This window comes from Rhamphochromis longiceps, linkage group LG17 (genome assembly GCF_057381845.1).
Source record: "Rhamphochromis longiceps isolate RC_006_pf linkage group LG17, R_longiceps_female_GT1.1, whole genome shotgun sequence".
Taxonomy (NCBI): domain Eukaryota; kingdom Metazoa; phylum Chordata; class Actinopteri; order Cichliformes; family Cichlidae; genus Rhamphochromis; species Rhamphochromis longiceps.
This window is the reverse complement of record NC_140573.1, coordinates 31,134,031-31,156,647: the sequence shown is the minus strand read 5'-3', so window position 1 is coordinate 31,156,647 and position 22,617 is coordinate 31,134,031. Positions and strand designations below refer to the sequence as shown.

Sequence of the window (22,617 nt, the reverse complement as noted above, 5' to 3'; positions counted from 1 at the left end):
AGCTTTAACAGCGGTAATTGGGAAACCTCTGAAGACACGCCTAATATTATAATGTGAGACAATTTCATTTAACTATTGATCCACAACCCAAACATATCCTGCCAAGTGCGCCTGAGATAAGCGTCAAATGCGCTCAGCTGAGAACAAACGTGTCAATGGGAGCTGTCCGTGGTGCTGATCAACCGCAAACCTGTCAGTTTCACGCAAATGCTACTGAATGACTTAAAGATGTTGGGACTCTTACAGGCTACCGTGGAGCAGCTGCACATGAAACACTTTTTTTAAAGTCTGATGCGAGGCAGAAAAAAAAGTTTCAATAGTCGTGACGCCTTCGGTCCACCAACAGGAGGCCACAACTTTCTTCTTTTTTTTTTCTTCATTCATCTACCTCATTGCTTCACAGCCAATGGGGTGGCTCACTGCGAACCAAAATGTCAACGGGATGACGTTGTTGCTGGCGTAGGGCTGCGTTTTTATGGCTCTACTAAAAGAATACAGTGGGAATGGACGAGCAGGAGACGCTGCTGGTCAGACTGTGCGCACTGTTGACCTCCGCAAACAGTGTTGGTTCATCGGGATTTCTCATAATAACCTCACTTGAGGATTTCGCCTTCTTTGCGCTTTCTTTGAGGGGATAAGTGCTGCTTAACCTCTCCAACTATATTTAATACAAGTATTATTATAACTAAAGGATACGAGTGGTAAGTTGCACGAACATTATTGCTCACACGTTTGTGACCTTTATTAAATATTGTTTTTAGTTTTATGCGCTAAACTTCACATTAAAAACATCCCGGCTTTTTGTGATCCATCGGACTTTAAACTAAATCCTGTACTCTTAGAGTAGATTTTAACAAGATTTGTTAGGGTACTTGTTAATATTTACTATTAATATGCAGAATGGGCATATTAGTAAGGTTTATTTTTGCATCTCAGTGAAGATGAAATTCACTGACATGCGTTGCTGAAGATTAGATGCGAGAAAAACTTCATATTCTCTGGCTTTCTTCACCTGTTTTGGTCCCAGAGGACACAGCATGCTGTCGTCCCTAAAGACCCTGCTGCTGTTCTCGGTCCTGTGCACACCGACCTCCAGCCTGTGCCTCCGTCTCTACCAGACGCGCCCCGACCTCCTCTGCGACGACCAGCTGGCACTCGGGGTCCGGAATGACCAAACTGAGCCTGGTTACTCCACTGGGGACGGCTGGGGGTCCCTCATGCAGTCCGCGGAGTATCTCTCCTCCTCATCCTCCACGTCGTCGTCCTCTTTCTCCTCTGCTGAATCCAGTCGGGAAAAAAGGACTTCAAGTCCCGCAAACTACCGCTTCTTGAGCCAGACCAAGCTCAGGGGCCAGATGCTCCGCAACAGCAACAAAGGGGACCGGAGGAGCAGACTGACCCTGTCCCTGGACGTCCCGACCAACATCATGAACGTGCTCTTTGATGTGGCCAAGGCCAAAAACCTGCGAGCCAAGGCGGCGGAGAACGCGCGTCTGCTGGCGCAAATTGGACGGAGGAAATGAAACATGGACAACTTTCATTTAACAGACAGCCATGACCAGTGTTGGCCTCTCAAAGTCTAATAAATTAGCATCTCTTATCATCCAAGTAAACATCCATTTGTTTCTCCGGGGGAACGATGCCGTGTTTAATAATACACAGGCTTTAAATTCAGCTGTTCGCCTGTAAAAGGAAATAATCTCACGCCTTCTTTTCTCCAGATCAAATCACTGAAACCATTTCCAACAGCAAAGGCACGTTTACTATATATATATATATATATATATATATATATATATATATATATATATATATATATATATATATATATATATATATATATATATTCGTAGGAAAGGGAACTTGTGAAAAAGTAGATAACTACTGAAAAATGTTTTAAAACCAAGGTTAAATGTTACAGAAGATATGAGCGGATAAATTAGCTGTTGCTGCCTTCTTTTAAAAGTAATTGATTGATTTATTTTTAGTTCATTAAATATGTTTATTTATGCATTTATTGTACGTGCGAATAATCCACCTATATTAAATTACAAACTTTCTCAAGTACTTTGTTATAGCAGACAAACAAAATGACTAAAACACGTCCTCGGTTTTTCGGTTAAATTAATGTTTAATGTGATTGTTTTGCCCAGACTCAATAAATTCAAATAACTGGACGCGATGAGCAAAGCAGCTGGTTTTGCTTACAGCAATATATAAATAAATATTAAAAAATGCAGCACTGTTGCATAATCTAATAATAATTTGATGTCCTGAGAAATGTTTTTTTTAATTCCAGGATATGTGGGGTTTTTTTCTTTTTCATTCTTCATTTATTTATTTAAGAAGCTTTGTGTTTAAAAAAAAGTATGAATTCAGATTCAAGTTTTGAACTTTGAATGTGGCCGAAAAACAACACTGAGAAAAAAAAATACTGTACAAATCATCTGCAAGGTCATGAAATACAGTAAAATGCAATTGCATGGGAATGTATGTGTTCATCAGATGTCTCTTATTTTTATACTCAAAATAAAGGATTATTTTTCCTCAAATAAAGCAGGTGTAACGACATACATTTGCCTCTTTATATGCAATATCTATATCACTGAGATTCATTATATATTCTTAGAAAAGATCTTTTCCCCACTTCATTGTTCACAAAGTTAAAGCCCGACTCACACACCTTCATGAAAACACTTTATCACCCAAATTTGTCTCATCATAGATATATTCATGTTTCACTTCATATTGTCAGCAAGTAATACATTACAGTGCAAACATATGCTTAAGGGACAGACTTTCAAGGTATAAACTTTAATTAGTGTTGCTATTGCTTGGCTTTACCACAAGAGGGCACCCTACCTTTCTATTCTTTTATGTCTTCTATTTATAAATAGATAGGATTTTGAAGTTGGGAGATTGCAATAAGCAGTGATGGATAATAATAATAATGTGGCTGGGCAATACGTGTGTCAAAAAACAAACAAGAAATTGGCATATCTGGATTTTGAATTCGCCTGCCCCAGAAAACCATTCTTTACAAAGAATAATGTCGCCCTCTTGTGGTCATTTATGAAAGCTACATTCTAGTTTGTGACGGTCGGTAGCCTAAAGAGAGAGAAAAAAAAACAGGACACGTGTGTGAATGAGAAGGAGACAGGTGTGACAGTGAAGATGCAAAGCGTACAAGTAGTGATGCCACGGAGACCGCAGAGAAGAAGATGTAGTAAAGGTGAACAAATGAGAAGGAAAGGTACATGATCTGCCGTGGCGACCCCTATTGGTCTGTCAACACTACAGTTAAGGAGGGTCAGTGGTGCCTTCATTTCCCGAGCTCGCTGAAGAAGAACTGTATAGATTAGAAAGTGGTGGTGACCTTCTATCGCTATCACTATAGAAGCATCCTGGTGTACTGTGGAACAGTGTGGTATGCATGATGCTCTGCAGCAGTTATAACGGCTGTCCAGATGCTAATAAACAGCACAAAATATAACTGACCGTGCATAGAAAACGTAAGATACCACCCAAGAACCTGAAAAATCAGTAAAAAAAAAACAGTTCTCACCCTGGAAACTTGCTCTTTGACCTGTTGCCCTCTGGTAGACATACCTGTAAATTAAAACAAGGACAAACACATTAAAAAACACCTTTTTATCCAAGTGCAATTACCCTCCTAAATCAAATATGACTACTGTGATGTACCTCAGCACCTTCTTCTAAATTCTTGACTACTTCATACTAAAATTAGAATTTGGTTTACCACGTTAATGACTTTTTTGTTGTTGTTTTTTTTTATACTGTGACACTTGAGATACCCGCAGAAGTAGCACCTCATCGTCACATTCTGATTATGATATATGCTGTTTGTAGCTGCTTAGCTTGAGATTGATCTTCAAGGAGCTTGTGTTTGCTGTGTTTATTCAGTTCAGGCAACAAAGGTAAACTTTTCATGACATATTTTAGTTGTTCTGTGCTGTAGCTGGTTCAGCCCTGTTACCAATACTCTAGTAGCTAAAAATACTGTTAAATAAATTAGTCACCTTCATACTTAATATATATCAATTCAAGCAACTTTTGAAAACTACTTTGCCTGACGTTTCAATAGTCAATTTTTTAAATAAATCTATTTATTTTTGTTGGGTTTTTTGTAATATTAGTATTATATTTATTTTTCAAATCTTTGCCCAAATACACTATTTATATAATAATCAAACTATTATGAAGGCAGGAGATCAAACCCTTGTGAAAGTTCATGGTAGATGTAGTTGTGTAAATAGGGGACGGCAATTTTGAAATGAATTTCTTTTCTTTAGGTAATATAGCTATAGGGTTGCATTGGTTAGAGTAACTCACTCAATCTACTTAGAAAAGACTGTGGAAATACAAAATGTGAAAAAGGACTGAAAAAGGGCCTTTGGTCTACAAGTTGTGTCAGCTAAATAGGTTTTCCACAAATGTCATGGCACAAAGCCTGCAGTGAATAATTACTGTTTTTTAACGGTGATGTTTAATAAATTGGTTTATAATCACTTAAGAGACAAGAGACAAATGTGTTAACAAAATCAAAACAAAAATTGGATTTACTTGTTTATACCTTATTTTTATTATTATACATTAAATGCAATTTGGTTGGGACAAGGATTATTATGCATGGATTGTTGTTTCCGTGGGACTTTTTAATTCGAGTAACCGTCAGGATGTGTCAGAAGCGCCCCCTGCCGCTCCTTACGCGGAAATATTCTGACGTGTCTTCCGTCGACGTGGACGTTGCCACCGGACGTCAGTTTTCACTTCGGCTACGTGGAAGTAGCTTCTCATCTGTTGCGAGATTGAGAGCTGCTTTTGGCCTCATCTGTCAGCTTCGCGCTTTCAAAATGATTAAAAAATTTGATAAGAAAGACGAGGAGTCTGGTAAGACTGCAGAATTGTAATTTTAAACGGTTGTTACCGTTGAATAGTCTTGATTGGACTTTATGTTGTGGAAGCTAAAGCGGTGCTAGCCTGTTAGCTCACTAGCTAGGTAAACCTACGCTACCTGTCAGCTACCTTGAGCGATAAATGTGGTTTGCAAACAAACGTATGATTAAGATAATGGTTTAAAGAGAGTGTCAAAAACTGAGTTGACGTTGCATTTAAATCCACAGCTACTAAAACATCGGTTTTCTGTAGTTCAGCGTTAGCCGACCGTATTAGCATCGTCAGCTGGATGTTGTCATTTCTCTCCCAAGTCCAATTTATATGAGTGGAAGTTGTACCAGTTTCTGTTGACGTTAAGGAAGACTGTTTGGATATTTGCAGATATCCACAAGCTAACATACGCTAATAAGAAGATCAAATGAATATAAAGCAGGATTGATTCTATCTTATTGGTTTCTCATTGCCCATTTCTTCTCTACCCCTTCATATATGTGTTTGCTTTGAATAAGGTTCAGTAAAGTTTTAATGGATTATTTTTCTAACACAACTATTTCAACTCATTAGGAAGTGGCTCAAACCCTTTCCAGCACCTGGAGAAGAGTGCGGTCTTGCAGGAGGTAAAGCCTAAGATCAGTGCTGTTGAAAACGTGTTCCTCGCTCACAATAAACAAAGAAAAAAAAACGGACCAAAGAAAAGAATATTCAGTGTACTGAAATAAAAAGTGTGTTTTTTGTTTACAGGCTCGCATCTTCAATGAGACTCCCATTAATCCAAGAAGATGCCTCCACATTCTCACCAAGATTATCTATCTCCTCAACCAGGTAAAAAAAAAAAAAAAGGTAGACAAACTATGCTGTCTGTATGGCTTTGAGTTCATGACACCATCTTCTCTCATTCTCATATCTTTGTTCACACAGGGGGAGCATTTTGGGACCACAGAGGCCACTGAGGCTTTCTTTGCAATGACCAGGCTCTTTCAGTCCAATGATGTAAGAGGTCCCCTATTCATTTGATCTCTAATTAACTGGCTAAGCATTTCTTTTTAATTAATTCAGATTTATGCTATTTCTCTTCTAGCAAACTTTGAGGAGGATGTGCTATCTAACTATCAAAGAGATGGCCAACATCTCTGAGGATGTCATCATCGTCACTAGCAGGTTTGTTCATTAAATGGCTTTTATTAGGGGTGCAACGATATTGAACCGTTCGATACAGTGCTTTCGGTTCGGTACGCATATGTATCGAACAATACAACATTTGTAATTTATTTTATCAACTTTCCTTCTGACGATGCTGTCTGTGTTGAGCGCTCAGTGAATCTGCGTTCGACTACTCCGCCTAGGCTGCACTGTCGAGCGCAGATCCACTGAGCGCTCAACACAGACAGCATAGTCAGGAGGAAGAGCGCAGGGCACCTCCCCCACCCTCATTCAGATGTGGTGTTTGGAATTATTTTGGTTTTCATGTGACGTATGACCCTGAAGGTAAGCGAGTCATGGACTAAAGTAAAACAGTATGTTGGATGTGCCATGCAATGCTTAATTACATTGGTGGGAACTAGTGTGTTAGCGCAGTTAGCTCGTTAACGTGTTGGCCGTCTAGCCCCACGCACGGGGCGATCGGCGGTAGCTCGTTAATGGAGATTTGCCGTGTTGTGGCGTTAAGGTCATTTCAACGAGATTAACCTGAAAGCACTAGTGGGAACACTAGTTTACATTTACGCCGACATCATCCTAGTGCAAAGACAAAAACAACAAGCATGCTACTAACTTTAGCCGAGTCATTTAGACAGCTGTTAGCACATGATTCTCCTTATGCTGCTGAGAATATAGCCCAGAAGAAGCGGATAGTATAGCTTTTATTTTGGAAAGAGCCATTTCTCTGTAATAAACTCTCTTTTCCAAAGATGAGTGATTCCTCAATCAGATACAGGGCTCGCAATATCGCTAGCCCGACGTCCTGGGGCTAGCGATTTTTTTCAGTCGGGCTACCAAAATCTATCTCTTCCCTGCCCGTTGGGCTATTGTAGGAAGAAAAAATATGTGTCAATGCTTTTGCATTCTTTCAGAAATGTAGCTGGGTAATAATTATGTCATTGGCATCAGTGAGCCACTGTCAATATGTGACATATTGAAATCGCGTTTGAATTTGCGCTCGTTTTTTTGCTTTCACTTTGCAATCGTGCAAACTGTGTATAGAGAGCGACAGCACTGATCTGTGAGTGATGATAATTTGTGCACCAATTCCTCTGACATCGTCTTATTAATCGTTAGCTTACTATGCAAACATGACAAGTAGGGCTGCTCAATTAATCGAATTTTAATCACGATTACGATCTGGGCTTTCAACGATCATTAAAAATGACTGAGCCGATTATTAGCCCCTCCCTCATGCTTTACTCTCGCGCTGCTCCGTGTGGCAAATCAAGCGCACTGCTCTGCATTTCGAACACGCGTCACAACAATTAAGAGGACCCGAGGGAAGCTCGGAAAGCTAAGCAGAAGTTATTTGGAGAGGAGTGGACTGCCGTTGGTTGAAAAGAGAGGTAAAGAAAAAAAACTTCAGTGGTGTGGAAACATTATGGGTTCGCGGAGTCAGACGTGGATCAAGTAGACACAGTGTGTAAACTTTGCTATGGTGTCGTAGCTGCACCACAGAGCAACACTGCAAAGTTCACATTTTTCATTTATTTCTTATATTGCAAACATTTGCACTGTTATCAGTATTTGCACACTATTTTATATTATTTTTTAAAGTCATTATTCAATACATTGTTATTGTTAAACCTTTAAAGCCGGTCAGAGCAGCATCCTCGTTTTGTATAACTATTTTTAAATCCCTGTAGAACCTGAACCGCTAAGCTAGCACAATAATTTTTTTTCCATATGAAATCGGAGGAGTTGTACTTACATCTTATGCCATCAGCTTGTCCTAGGTCACGGTTTCCTTCCACATATAGCTTTGCAAAAATTGCATAAAAAGCGCTTGCAGGAACAAAAACATAATATTCCAGAAACAGCTTTGCCGATCCGATCAGCTGTTCTTAACACTTCCCACATTGAAAAAGACGTCAACGCGAACTATCGCAAGTGACGTCATTTTCGCGGAAAATGTAGTTTTTTACTTGTAGGCCTTAGAACTCGAATTGCACTGCTGGAAATAGTTTATTTTGATGCACATGCACATTCTTTGCAAATTTGCATCATAGGATTGTTTTTTTGTTTTTCCTGCAGTATATAAAAATTGCTGTATCTCTATAAAAACTATGAAGACACTCAAAATAAATTTCCTGTTGTTGTAAACTATTTTTTGCAACTTTTTTGTATTTAAAGCTTTGAGGGATAAACCTCTTAAATTTCTCCAAGTAGAAATATATATATGTAAAAACAAAAACGATTTTCAATTTTTTTTGTAGTTTATTGCACTTTTTTGCAATTAATGTAGTTACTATGGACTTAATACATACACATTTTTAAAATATGGGCTATAACAGTTGTATTGATGTATAGCAACGTGAAATGCTCCCACAAATGGCACTACAGCATGTAAAAAAAAAAAAAAAAAAAAAAAAAAAAAAAAAAGCTCTGGCGGACGAAATAAATATCGTCAAATAATCGTGATCTCAATTTCAGTGAAAATAATCGTGATTATCATTTTTGCCATAATCGAGCAGCCCTAATGACAAGTGAAATCTCCCGCAGCAAGCTTAAACATGTGAGAGGTTGATCGCGCAGAGAATCGCTGAGCTTATGTGAGTGCGTGTGTAAAAGCAGCAGGATTTATATTTGACTATGATGACCTGGATGACTGAGAACCTTCACAGACAGATATATATTTTAGTTCTGCTGAGCCAAATAAGACAGGTCAGGGTGAAGAAGTGACAGCCAAAGAAAAGCTTACCACAAAACGGAGAAGTTATGACAAATCAGACTATAAGGCAAAAAGAAAGTGCAGCTTTATGGTTTCATGGACAAAATAATTTCTGTGGCTGCAATATGACGAGCTAAATAACCAGGGCTGCACATAAGTGGTCCGCAGGTGCGCATTCGCTGTCAAAATAAGAAACACGCACAAGGGTTAGGGTTAAATTTAAAAACTGTACTTTTGAGTTAAAATATATATTTATAATTTTAATAAATGACAAATTAAGAAGGCATGAACATTTTTTTGTATCGAAAAAATATCGAACCGTGACACCAAAGTATCGAACCGAACCGTGAATTTTGTGTATCGTTGCACCCCTAGCTTTTATGTATACATTTATGTACATACTGATTTCTTATTTCTCAAATAAAACAGAAGAGTAAAAATAAGCAAAAAGTATTTGCACACCAGTTTTATAGTTGTACTAGCAGTGCACCTCTTAACCATTATTACTAGCAAAATGGAATATTTGATGGTATAAAGTCTGATGAGAACAATATCTTAAAGTTGTTTGCAAAGAAAATTATGATTTTTGCAATAGTGTGCTTTTTCTTTTGGCATTCTAGTGTCTTTATTTATTTCTTGCCTGGTATTTTATAGCTTGACCAAAGACATGACTGGGAAGGAGGATGTATACAGAGGACCTGCCATTAGAGCTCTCTGCAGGATTACAGATGTGAGTGCTGCTTAATTTCTGTTCAGAAGAGGAAATTGCTTTTGTCTTTTCTTATTAATGTCATGTTTTTAAGGTAAGAAACTGAAGCATCTTTTAATTTTTCGGTCTTTCCCACAGACGACCATGCTGCAGGCTATTGAGAGATACATGAAGCAGGCTATTGTTGACAAGGTTCCCAGTGTGTCCAGTTCAGCTTTGGTCTCCTCGCTGGTATGAATTGGGCTCTTTTTTTTTTTTCTTTCAGTGTTATTCTCAGAAAAAATCTCTTTTGAGATTTTTCTGACATTTCTACACAATTAAAAGTTTGTTATTCACTTCCTTCATGGTGGACTATAATGTTCTTTCCACTTCAATTCTTCAGCACATGGTGAAGATGAGCTATGATGTGGTGAAGCGCTGGGTGAATGAAGCCCAGGAGGCTGCTTCCAGTGACAACATCATGGTTCAGGTGGGTAGGAACAGAAGAAAAACTACAGAATTAATGTTTTCTAGTGCGGTTTGCTTCATTTGGTTAATATTGAGAATAGTGAATATTATTCCTGAATAGAAATTAGTTTAAAGTGGCTGCTTATTTGTGTCCTGTTCTCTAGTACCACGCCCTGGGCCTGTTGTATCACCTCAGGAAGAATGACCGCCTCGCTGTGACCAAGATGCTCAACAAGTTCACCAAGTCTGGTCTTAAGTCTCCCTTTGCCTACTGCATGCTCATCCGGATTGCAAGTAAACTGCTGGACGAGACAGAGGGAGGGTGAGTAGACCAGCAGCAGTTTGATACACAAAAGATATGTGGGCATACTAAATTTCAGTCTTGATGTCATGTTGACATGGGTTTTATCCTCGTATTTACAGTCATGACAGCCCCTTGTTTGACTTCATCGAGAGCTGCCTGAGGAACAAGAATGAGATGGTGGTGTATGAGGCTGCTTCTGCTATTGTCCATATGCCCAACTGCACTGCCAGGGAGCTGGCCCCTGCTGTGTCAGGTTACTAGTTTACTCACATATTATTCATAAATGTGCTAAAAAGTTTATATTGTAAATGAGCAATTTTTGTCTTACTGCATCAATCTCATTTTAAATGTATATCTTCCTGCAGTGTTGCAGCTCTTCTGCAGCTCTCCTAAAGCTGCATTAAGATACGCTGCTGTCAGGACCCTCAATAAGGTACAGCTGCACACTCCCTTCCTGCAAAATATGGCTTGTTTTTTAAGGAAGGTTTAAGTACCAAACACTGATGCATAAACAGCCATGAGTTGTTTAATCACAGCAACATAAAAATAACCTATTACAATTAAAAACATAACTCTGGATGTAGTATAACTACATTAATATTTCCTTTGTGTCCACTAGGTGGCCATGAAGCATCCATCAGCCGTGACTGCGTGCAACCTGGACCTTGAGAACCTGATCACCGATTCTAACCGCAGCATTGCCACGCTAGCCATCACCACTCTTCTGAAGACTGGCAGTGAGAGCAGCGTGGATCGGCTCATGAAGCAGATCTCCTCTTTTGTCTCAGAGATCTCAGATGAGTTCAAGGTCAGGCGCTTTTGTTTTAAATAATGCACATAAATATTCTCAGGCACAAAGTTCTACAATATTTTCTCAATGGCTTAATCACTATACAATATTATTGCAATTTTAAACAACTGCAATATGCTGAGTATATATAAGTTATATTGGGATATATTGTTTCTGCTAGCTTTGCCATTCCTTGCTAATGTTGTCGCAGGATGGTGGCAGATGAGACGACCCCTCGTGTTTGTAGCAGTTCCAGAAAATGTTATTGCTGTCTGGTGCTTTTAACCCTTTAAAACCGGTCAGAGTGGGCACGCTCCGTTTTGCGTAGCTATTTTTAAATCCCGGTAGCACTGCAACCACATGAGCTAACGCAATAATTTATTTTGCATATGAAGCCGGAGGAGTTGTACTTACATCCTTATGCCATCAGCTTGTCCTAAGTCACAGTTTCCTTCCACATATAGCTTTGCAAAAACTGCATAAAAAGCACTTGCAGCAACAAAACCATAATATTCCAGAAACACGCTTTGCCGATCCGATCAGCTGTTTGTAACACTTCCTACGTCCATCAGCACGAACTGTCGCATGTCCGCCATGACCTGCCCGAAACCGGAAGTGACGTCATTTTCGCGGAAATGTAGTTTTTTACCATCAAGGCCTCATGAGCCTATACTGGTGTTTTTAAAAGTTATGTTTGACTTTATGACTTTCTGTGTCGTTTCTGGGATGCTTAGGACTCAAATTGCACTGCTGGAAATAGTTTATTTTGATGCATATGCTGCTTTTTTGCAAATTTGCACTATAATATTTATTTTTGTTTTTCCTGCAGTGTATAGAAATTGGTGTATTTCAAAAATAAAACTATGAAGACACTCAAAATAAATTTTGTGTGGTGGGAAACTATTTTGTGCAACTTTTTTGTATTTACAGTTTTGAGGGATAAGCCTCTTAAATTTCTCTAATTAGAAATATATGTTAAAAAAACAAAAACGATTTTCAATTTTTTTTGTAGTTTATTGCACTTTTTGCAATTTATGTCATTACTATGCACTTAATGCATGCATATTATTAAAATTTAGGCTGTAATGGTTGTATTGATGTATAGCAACGTGAAATGCTCCCAAAAATGGCTCTGCAACATGTAAACATATAATATAAGCTCTGGCGGACTTGGTTCTATGGTAGGTCTTAAAGGGTTAAATGCCATCAGTGCCCTTTGTCCTGTCCTGGTTAGGAAATCCAAAATAAGCTCATACCTTTGGGTTAAATTTTCGCTGTGCTTTGTTGATTTCTTTTTCCAATATCGCTGTCTTTATCAACTTCTTCCTCTACGCTGAAGGTCACTAGAAAAAACCTGAACAGCACCATCAGGTGGAGTAAATAAGCAGTTGATTTTATAGTACTGAATTTGCGTTTGCGTTTTCTAAAATAACACATCGATATTTGGTGTCCCTGTATCGATATAATATTGCCACACAAAAAATCGCAATATTATGGAAACCAGCCATGAAAACATGCAGGTTGTAGATGAAAAGTGTCATTGTGGTATTACAACTGGATATTAGCTTCTTTTGGGAGAAAAAAGATCAATTTTTAAAATGAGTTTTAGTGCTTTGCTCCTACTTAAAAACAAATCCCATTACCTTTGTTCTGATTTCTGATGTCCTAAATGTGTGTTTTTATTTCAGGTGGTTGTGGTGCAGGCCATCAGTGCTCTCTGCCAGAAGTATCCCAGGAAGCACAGCGTCATGATGAACTTCTTGTCCAACATGCTCAGAGATGATGTAAGTCATATAAAAGTGTATTGTCTACATTGGGCATTTGACTTTTTGAGTTTTCTTGTGTGTTTGTTTTTTTTATAACAGATATAGAATCTGCATACTACAATGAGTCACTGTAATAATATTTTTTTGTAAACCTCTTCTCTCCCTGCAGGGTGGATTTGAGTACAAGCGGGCCATCGTGGACTGCATCATCAGCATCATCGAGGAGAACCCTGAGAGCAAAGAGACGGGCTTGGCCCATCTGTGCGAGTTTATCGAGGACTGCGAGCACACTGTGCTTGCCACAAAGATCCTGCACCTGATGGGTAAAGAGGGTCCACGCACCCCGCAGCCCTCCAAGTACATTCGCTTTATTTTCAACCGAGTGGTGCTGGAGAGTGAGGCTGTCCGTGCAGGTGAGACGAGTAGGAGAGCATGCACCCCAGAAGTTTGACCTTAAATCTGTAACATCCATAGGCAGAGGCTGATACTTCTTATTTTGGCAGCTTTAGTTAATTTTCTTCCAATTTTTTTTTTAGGCTATTTACTAACGAGATAAAACATTTGTTTGTGTCATGCTCCACTTTTAGCTGCTGTCAGCGCTTTGGCTAAATTTGGAGCTCAGAATGATGATCTGCTGCCAAGTGTCCTGGTTCTTTTGCAGAGGTATTCATTGGTTTTGTTTGAGTGTATGTGTGTGCGCGTGTGTGCACTTTTGAAAGTACACAGTGGATAAACTCTTTGTGTGTCAGTGCGGTATAATTTTTAACACAGCTCTGTTTGCACAGGTGTATGATGGACAGTGATGATGAGGTGCGCGACAGAGCTACTTTCTACATGAACGTGCTCCAGCAGAAGCAGAAGGCTCTGAATGCTGCCTACATCTTTAATGGTAAATTGCAGTTGGTTTTCAAAATAAAAGAGCCGTCAAGGCAGTTTGTTTGTCAAGCACTCAGCAGGTGATGTGCTGAGTCTCCTTGTATGTGTGTTTCAGGACTTTCTGTTTCCATTCCTGGTTTGGAGAAGTCCCTCCACCAGTACACCTTGGAGCCCTCAGAGAAACCTTTTGATATGAAGACAGTCCCTCTGGCCACTGCTCCAATCACAGAGCAGAAAACGGGTACGACCACAGGGATTTGTTTATTTTTTTAGTAACCGAGAAACTGTCACGTTCAGGAATCAGATCTTTAAGAACAATTTTATTTGTCCGCTCAGAAATCGCCCCAGTCGCTACAAGCAAGCTTCCAGAAAAGCTGGCCCCATCACGCCAGGACATTTATCAGGGTAAATGAACAGCATCTGTTGTTTTGCGATGATTGGAGATGTGCGTTCACCTTTGTGGTCATTTCGATGTAGCTGATAAAATCCCTGCTTCGTCTTACATCTGTTTTTGTTCACATCATTGCCAGAACAACTTGCGGCCATCCCAGAATTCCAGGGTCTCGGCCCGCTGTTCAAGTCTTCGGAGCCGGTGCAGCTGACGGAGGCTGAGACTGAATACGTGGTGCGCTGCATCAAACACACGTTCGCCGGACACATGGTGTTCCAGTTCGACTGCACGAACACTCTAAACGACCAGCTGCTGCAGAAGGTACCGCAGTTTTGTTTCACAACTACCTGAAGTTTAATAATGTTTTTAAACATATCAGCATATGAAACATGTGAATATGTTTGATTCTTTCTTCTAGGTGGTGGTGCAGATGGAGCCCTCGGAGGCCTATGAGGTCGTACACTGTGTCCCTGCCCCAAGCCTCCCATACAGTCAGCCTGGTTCTTGTTACACTTTGATCCGGCTTCCCGATGACGACCCCACAGCTGGTACGAACATTCAGACATCACCAGTGTTTAAGCTGCTTAAATGCCAAGTTTGGGTGATTTATGCTTCCTGTCTGTTCGCAGTGTCTTGTACGTTCAGCTGTACTATGAAGTACCTGGTGAGGGACTGCGACCCCAACACAGGAGAGCCTGACGATGACGGTTATGATGATGAATATGTGGTATGTAATAGAAAATGTGTGACTTTATTTATATTTGCCCTTCAGCTGTAAAAAGGCAGGAGTATTTTTATTATCCTGCTGCCTGACGTGTGAATGCATTAACGCAAAAATGAGGCAGCTTCAAATCGATACCACAGGTGTATCTACTAAAAATCTTGGACAAGTTTAAATCTCAGTGACCTCGATCTCAAGGTGAAGGTAAGGGGTCAGGTTTTCTGAAAATCGTGAACGAGGGTTTTGAAATTGATACCATAGGTGTGTACGAGGAGGCGGACGGGTAGCGTTGGCGGTTAACATGTTTTAGCATCAAACTAAACCTCTTCCTTTGTTTTGGGCGACTTTCTTTAGTTGGAGGATCTAGAGGTAACGGTTGCAGACCACATCCAGAAGGTTCTGAAACCAAATTTCGGAGCAGCGTGGGAAGAAGTAGGAGACGAATTTGAGAAGGAAGAAACTTTTGCCCTGGCATCTGTACGAACTCTGGATGGTACGGACAATTAGAAGTTAATTTTGTAATATAACCTTTATTTAGTTAGCATGTATAGGATAAACTGACCTAAACCACTGTCGTGAAACTTTTTTGTGTGCAGAGGCGGTGGGTAACATTATCAACTTCCTGGGAATGCAGCCATGTGAGCGCTCCGACAAAGTTCCTGAAAATAAGAACTCACACGTCCTCTTCCTTGCTGGTGAGTGTCTGATATCAGGATATTGATAACTGTATGCAAGTTTAACTTCAACTTGATCTATAAAATATTAATACTGTAAATTTCTTTGAGTTGCTTGAAGACGTTTCACCTCTCATCCGAGAAGCTTCTTCAGCTTCTTCATCTATAATCCAGTTTTGAGATCCCTTCCTAGACGCCTTAACACCCACTCACATCCTGGGCCATCTGACCTCAGGAAATCACATATAAGGTGGGGGCCAGGTTTCACAATGAGCTCACCCGAAACCCTGGCTGATTGGGACCCACACCCGCTTTCACACCTTGGCTCATGTGATTAGGTAGAGGATCATCAGGGGGTCCTTTTGTCCCTCTTTGGGGGGAAACTCCCACTGGGTTTAAATCTGGGACTCCCCACCATTTGACCCTTAGAACTGAAGAAGCTTCTCGGATGAGAGGTGAAACATCTTCAAGCAACCTAAAGAAGTCCAGACGCTTTTCTTTCCAAGCTCCTTTGACTACGATGACCTGGATGACTGAGAACCTTCACAGAAATACTGTAAATATGTGTATATGTTGTGAGTAAAAACTTTTCCACTCTCACTCTAAGGTGTGTTTCGCGGCGGTCACGACGTGCTGGTTCGGGCTCGGCTCGCGCTGGCCGACGGCGTCACCATGCAGGTGACGGTTCGTAGCGGAGACGAGAACGTCGTCGATGTCATCTTGGCTTCGGTGGGTTAAAATGGTCGTCATACAGCTTTGTGCCAACGCGACAAGAAGACCTTTCATCCCTGTTCAACCACCTGAAACATCACTTAGTTCTTCACAGATCTGAAATTCTATTTCATGAATGTTTTATTACTTCTAGTGTATAAACTAAAAAGTGTTCTCTCGCTGTTTCTTTATATTTTCTGCTGGTCCTCATGTTTTGTTATCTGTCAAAACTACAATAAATCATGACTGTCCAAGTTCTGGCTGCTTAATTTATTCCAGTTGGAAATCAAGAAATTTTTTTTTTTTTTTAGAAAACTAGTTTTATTTGAAGAAAAATTGACATTTACTTGCTGACATCGAGAGAAATATAGAAAATTATATAAAAATTCATCACAGCTGATAGCAGGACAGACAACACAAACTGGAAGGAATCAAGAGTGTCCCGCAAATAAACTCAATGATGACACACCCCAACACCAGTTCAAATTACTTGACATTACCGTGCTCCCTCAGTCACCTCCACCTATTTAAATACAATCATTTTTAGCCTGCATTTCCCATTTTCCATGGTAGTAATGAACATTTCAGGGATTGGTGCTGGTAAATTAGCTTTGCTTAAATCGCAAGGCCGATGCAGCATTTCATCTGGGTACAATCATCACGATCGCTCGTTGCACCACGTGTGCGTCTTTCAATTTGGTACGACACATAATCCGATAGTTCTACAATCAGTTGCATTTGGTTTCCTTTCAGAAAGAGTGAATAAAATTGAAATATGCATTTAAGAAGCCAGTGGGATCTTCCAGCTGAGGGTAGTGACTGATGTGCTCGTCCAAAATTGTGACTGTTGACTTCTGGACCAGCTTCCTGAGGAAATGGAAAAAACATGGACTGTTTCAATAAAACATGCCACAAAGGACACAAAGACAGAGCTTTAAAGCTAGTCATTTGTGACTGATCCTCAGCTCTGATGAGGGAATAAATCTAGCACATTTTTCTAACTTTTGGGTGAGAAACTAAAACATTAATAGAGCCATTCTCAGCCTCAGCCTTCAAGGCAACCGAAGCTACTCCCTAATCTGCTGTGCTGCCTAAATGTCACCAGCACATGGTTTTCTTCCTTCTTTAACATAATGTCCTGCAAACTTTCGCAGCCCCAACTGCAAGGTGCACTGAGGTAAATGACATTCCCAGATGGATCACCTGCTAGGTGCTCTGCTTTTTATCTGTCAAAGCAGTTTGGAAACTCAGCACATTTAAGGTTACCCCAGTTTAGGGGGCATTATGGATAATCTGGATTGTCGGGTGTGGGGGTTAAAGAAACAGATGAAGGAGCACTCACTGGTAAAGACGGATGAACTGGGGGTGGGGGTTGACGGGGTCCAGGGGTCCGTAGATCATGTGCACTGAAACACACAAGGAAGACGGTGAGCGAGGGGAAAAAAATGGAAAGAGGAACACTGAGAAATGGAGGAGCGGTACAGGACGAGTGGGATTAAATTAAAAGGCATATACTGGAATTATTTCTCCCAAGATGTTGCATTTCTCATGAGCTCTATGCCACACACACGCACTGAGCTTCCAATCACAGATGGACTAAGCAGCTTAGCATCAGCAGCTCTCTGCCTGAGGCTGCTGACACCGTAAGAAATTGTTTGGCCCATACAAAAGCTGCCCTCTGATTTATTAACACACACACACACACACACACACATTGGGATATGTGACGCAACAGTGAACTTACGTGGGACATACGTGGAAGTGAGCACTCCCACCCAGCGCTCTCTGTGTTTCAGTCTCTGGTTGATGTATTGCAGAATACTGCGGAGACAGAGCGGCAAAGTTAGAAGCGAGCGAGCAGGTTACAAAGGCCAAAAGACCAAACAGGCACACGCACCTGTCCAAAACTAAGTTGCCATCATTGTAGCGTAACCCCGTCCACATGTCCCAAAACTCAGCGTCCGTGGGCTGCGTGTATGGGCCGAACACCTCTCCTATCCTGCCGGTGAGGAAACGAATCAAAGTCCATTATCCAATTATGTAATGTCCTAATGCAGGGCTCCAGCTTTAACTCTGGTGCTAAAGGGCTCAGGCTCTCTTACCCTTTTTGAAAGATCACAAAGTTAGTGAGGCGCGTCAGAATCGGAGCCAGAAAACTCGAGTCCTTCAGAAGCTTTTGGAGGACAGAAACAAGGACAGAAATGTCTCTAGGATAAGTTTACCACTCAAACAGCTCCCCTTAAATTTCACTCCATCCTCCTCAGCTTATTTAGTAACATGGGCTGGAAAAAGCAGGATGAAGCAAACAATCGTGACTCACCATCTGCAGCAGCCGTGGGTGGTGCGTTTCTGGGAACAATCCTGTCAGGAAGAAAAGTGTCAGCAGCGCTTGTGACTTTCACGTCGGAACAACATCTGGAATGACGTGCATTATTAACGCTCAAATATCAGGAGCTACATCAACTGGCGATCAATCTGGCAGCTCTCGCTTTCGTCTGCCCTCGTAACCACCCAAGACAGTGTCTAGCAAAACAATCTGTAAGGGTGGAAGCTCCCTTCATAAATGCTGCCCAAGACTGGAAGACGCAGATTGAAGGCTGAAATGCACAGATATGGAAACCAAGGGAGAACAACTCGGCTGGTCTACCTAAAAGCTCCCTGCAGAGGATTTGTGGCCACTGCAACAACCAGGCTCCTGTCACCAATGAAAAAGGGACCAAAACAAGACACCAGTGTCAATTATGTAAGGACCAGGTTCTCTGTGGGCATCTGTGTGGTGTACTGCAGCAGTAAGGGGTTCTGAGCCCACTGCTACGGGCCATCAGGTCCTTGTATAACCAAAGTGAGGGCCGTGTCCATGTCCTTGTGGGTGTTGGACCGTCTATCTCTGATGGTCCAAGGCTGAGTAATGACCAAAAGAGTAAGGTCGTGAATACAAATAGCTTAGTTTCCTCCTGCAGACAGTTTGAGGAGCTCAGATACCCAGACGGATCTTGGAGTAGAGCCGCTGCTCTTGCGTGGCAAAATGAGCCCGCTGAGGTGGTTTGGGCATCTGGTATGGATGCCTCCTGGCAACCTCCCTTTGGAGGTTTTCCAGGCACAGACAACTGTGAGGACACCCGGGGTAAATCTAGAAGATTAGAGAGATTATATATGTCATCTGGTCTGGGAACACCTCGAAATCCTCCAGAAGTAACTGGAAAGTATGGTTCAGGAGTCTGCTGCCACCACGACCCGACTTCAGAAAAACAAAGAGCATTGAATGGATAGATTTTGTAAAAAGCTTAACATATTCAGTTTAAATGTAAAACAAACAGAAAATCTGAGCTGCAGCTTCTGTTTATACTAAAGCCAAGGATAACAGAGCGCACTGTACCTCCATTGGAAAGACACAAGCTGTTTAAAGTCAGATGACCTGTGCGATTTTGGTCACTCCTAGTTTGGAAGAAGGACAGAGGAAAAACCACAGCAGGTTAGCAGTTTATCCGTTTACACTGTTTTGGCAGCCTGCATGAAAACACCACCAACCTGTACAGCAGCTCCAGGGCCACGGTGTCTCCATAGTCGTGGGACACCAGATTCACTCGCTGGTTGCTCAGACCCAAGTGGGCCACCAGGGCTTCAACCACACTGGCCTGCTCGAAGATGGAGTACTTATGGGGCCGCTGGTACATTACAGCACAGTAAAAACACATGTTAGACACGTTTTAATCAGTCGATGTATAATGATGGATTTTCTGTATCTAGCTTTCACCCACCGGTTTATCACTGAAGCCAAAACCGAGGAAGTCCAGCGCAATCACACGATTGAATCGTTGTGTGAGCGGATCCCAGATCTGTATGAGAGGAGGGGGAAAAAGAAAGGATAGGTGGGGGTCCCAAACACACCCTTACAGTTCTCCATTTGTTTATCCACTGGGCATGTGCAGAGAGATGGGCACCTTGCTCCAGTCATAGCTGGAAGTGGGGAAGCCATGGAGTAGGATGATGACATCTGAGCTCCCCAAAGCACCGAGAGAGTCTGAGAAGAGACCACAGATCAAAGACATATTTGTGCTTGACTGGCATGTTATGGTAGCACTAAGACTGACGTGTTACCTCTGTAGAAGATTTTCCAGCCTCTGAAGTGGAAGACCTTCCCAGCACTGTGCCACTTCTGCAGCGCAGTGGACAGCTGAGGGGGCGGGATGTGCAGGTACACGGCCACCAAAGGGATGCAGATCAAACCCACATGAATCCACCACTCTCTCATCTTGAACTCAGCCGTGAGGGAGTCGCATTCCTGCCTGTGAGAGATGGACACATGAGCGACAACACGTTAGATAAGAAACCTGCAAGATTCGCATCGATGCACAAGTTGTCGCAGATGCAAGGGGGGAGGAAAGGCCATGTCTTCCTGCTGCCTGCACTGCAACTGTAATTTATCACTGTGCAACTCATTAAAGGAGACAAACCCGCTGTCAGTTATCTATAAATGATCGATAAGTCATTACAACTCCAACCTTCCACCAGACCGGTTTACTTCTACGAGACCGACGCTGCTGCAGGTTGCTGTACTCTCATAAACACTGTGACCCGTCTTCAGCAGACCTTCGCCCCGTGTTTGGGATCCATTACTGCGGAGGAATTTCCTGCCGAGCGGAATAAGGCGACACTTTTCAAAGATTAAAATAAATTCACTGAGGTCTCACTCTGCCGCTACGTACACGAGGAAAGAGACTGAAGCGAGTAGCTTAGTTGGTTGTGGTTATTGTCAGTCAACACTTAAGTAAGCCATCATCATCTTAGCCGTTATTATACACGATCTTCGATGGGCTGACTGCAGGAGAGAAGCACAGTGCCACCTGCCGGTCTGGATGTGCAACAGCATTTTATTGTTTCTGACTACATTCATTGACTGGAAAACATCTTAAAAATGTGAAATTTGATCCAGCAAGACTGTTTTCTTTTTGTCTTTTACATTGATTTTATATATAAAATAAAGTAAAATTATTTTATTATTATATTGAGGATTTAGTCAGTTCCATAATAATAATGAGTGTCCTGCAGCCAGTGTCCGGCAGCCTCGCCTCTGTCAGTGCGCCCCAGGGTGGCTGTGGCTACGCTGTAGCTTGCCATCACCAGTGTGTGAATGTGTGTGTGAATGGGTGGATGATTGTGTGCAGTGTAAAGCGCTTTGGGGTCCTTAGGACCAAGTAAAGCGCTATACAAATACAGACCATTTACCATTATCATTGTTGTTGTTTTTATTTAATTTTTAAATAAAAAACGTTTTATTTTGACATATTTAGGTATTTTAATCTCTTAATAATTTTATTTTTCACTTCTTCTTCTTCTTTATGTTTTTATCATATTGAAATATTTGCTTCAGCATATTGTGTATTTTAATATAATATTTTACATATAAAATGTATGTATGTCAAACATTTTTTAAGTGCATGTCATGTTCTGTGTACTGGATGTGGATATATGCATGAAAGGGTCCCTTTGGTACATCTTTTAAACCTTTTTTAAGAGAAACGCATCTCCTAAAAATCAGTATAGATTTACAATCATTCTATCAGTCAGTCATTCATTGGCAAAAGTAAAAGTAGTTTTTTTAAAGGAGAGGGGAAGACAAAAACCTCTTCGGGCACCCATATTTTTATATTTTAATTTCAGAGGACCGTGTTTTCTCTCCTAACAGCAAAGATGCACTGTAGCAGATTTAACTATTAGCTCATTTGCAGTCCCTGGAGATATATATAGATATATCTATATCTATCTATCTATCTATCTATCTATCTATATCTATATCTATCTATATATCTATATCTATCTATATATATATCTATATATCTATATATAGATATATACACTCAACAAAAATATAAACGCAACACCTTTGTTACTGCTCCCATTCCCCATGGGATGGACGTAGAGACCTAAAATTCATTCCAGATACACAATATAACCATCCCTCCCAAACAGTGGTCACAAATCAGTCCAAATGTGTGGTAGTGGGCACATCTGCTATATTGAGATAATCCATCCCACCTCACAGGTGTGCCACATCAGGATGCTGATCTGACATCATGAGTAGTGCACAGGTGTACCTCAGACTGCCCACAACAAAAGGCCACCCTGGATTGTGCAGTTTTTTGCACTATTGGGGGTCTGGGGACCCAGAACCGGTCAGTATCTGGTGTGACCACCATTTGCCTCATGCAGTGCAACACATCGTCGCATGGAGTCTATCAGATTGTCAATTGTGGCCTGTGGAATGTTGGTCCACTCCACTTCAATGGCTGTGCGAGGTTGTTGGATATTCGTGGGAACTGGTACACGCTGTCGTATACGCCGGTCAAGCACATCCCGAACATGCTCAATGGGTGACATGTCCGGTGAGTATGCTGGCCATGCAAGAACTGGGACATTCTCAGCTGCCATCTGCCCTGAAC

At 41.2% G+C, this 22,617-nt stretch overlaps 3 protein-coding genes across 3 annotated transcripts; 2 read left to right on the top strand and 1 right to left on the bottom strand.

The window, feature by feature from the left end:
• Positions 1–533: 533 nt before the first annotated feature.
• ucn3l (urocortin 3, like) lies at positions 534–1,714 on the top strand. The gene is made up of 2 exons (XM_085387335.1): positions 534–701; positions 1,028–1,714. Exon 2 carries the CDS (start codon positions 1,038–1,040, stop codon positions 1,521–1,523), a length of 486 nt encoding a protein of 161 aa, XP_085243461.1. The 5' UTR covers positions 534–701; positions 1,028–1,037; the 3' UTR covers positions 1,524–1,714.
• A 3,046-nt stretch (positions 1,715–4,760) lies between these two features.
• On the top strand, positions 4,761–16,432 carry copg2 (COPI coat complex subunit gamma 2). Its single transcript, XM_085386471.1, has 24 exons — positions 4,761–4,911; positions 5,482–5,534; positions 5,659–5,739; positions 5,836–5,907; positions 5,996–6,075; positions 9,443–9,518; positions 9,636–9,728; positions 9,880–9,966; positions 10,109–10,266; positions 10,368–10,501; positions 10,614–10,681; positions 10,868–11,056; positions 12,727–12,822; positions 12,974–13,217; positions 13,392–13,467; positions 13,590–13,693; positions 13,796–13,921; positions 14,017–14,085; positions 14,211–14,392; positions 14,490–14,619; positions 14,701–14,798; positions 15,147–15,285; positions 15,389–15,487; positions 16,074–16,432. The coding sequence occupies exons 1-24, from the start codon at positions 4,875–4,877 to the stop codon at positions 16,202–16,204; spliced, it is 2,622 nt and encodes an 873-aa protein (XP_085242597.1). The 5' UTR covers positions 4,761–4,874; the 3' UTR covers positions 16,205–16,432.
• A 65-nt stretch (positions 16,433–16,497) lies between these two features.
• Positions 16,498–20,975, bottom strand: mest (mesoderm specific transcript). Its single transcript, XM_085386472.1, has 12 exons — positions 20,680–20,975; positions 20,276–20,463; positions 20,119–20,198; positions 19,936–20,013; positions 19,706–19,842; positions 19,554–19,612; positions 18,498–18,538; positions 18,280–18,350; positions 18,075–18,176; positions 17,922–17,998; positions 17,520–17,583; positions 16,498–17,044 (listed from the first exon to the last, which is right to left on the bottom strand). Exons 2-12 carry the CDS (start codon positions 20,427–20,429, stop codon positions 16,927–16,929), a joined length of 981 nt encoding a protein of 326 aa, XP_085242598.1. The 5' UTR covers positions 20,430–20,463; positions 20,680–20,975; the 3' UTR covers positions 16,498–16,926.
• Between the last annotated feature and the right edge of the window lie 1,642 nt (positions 20,976–22,617).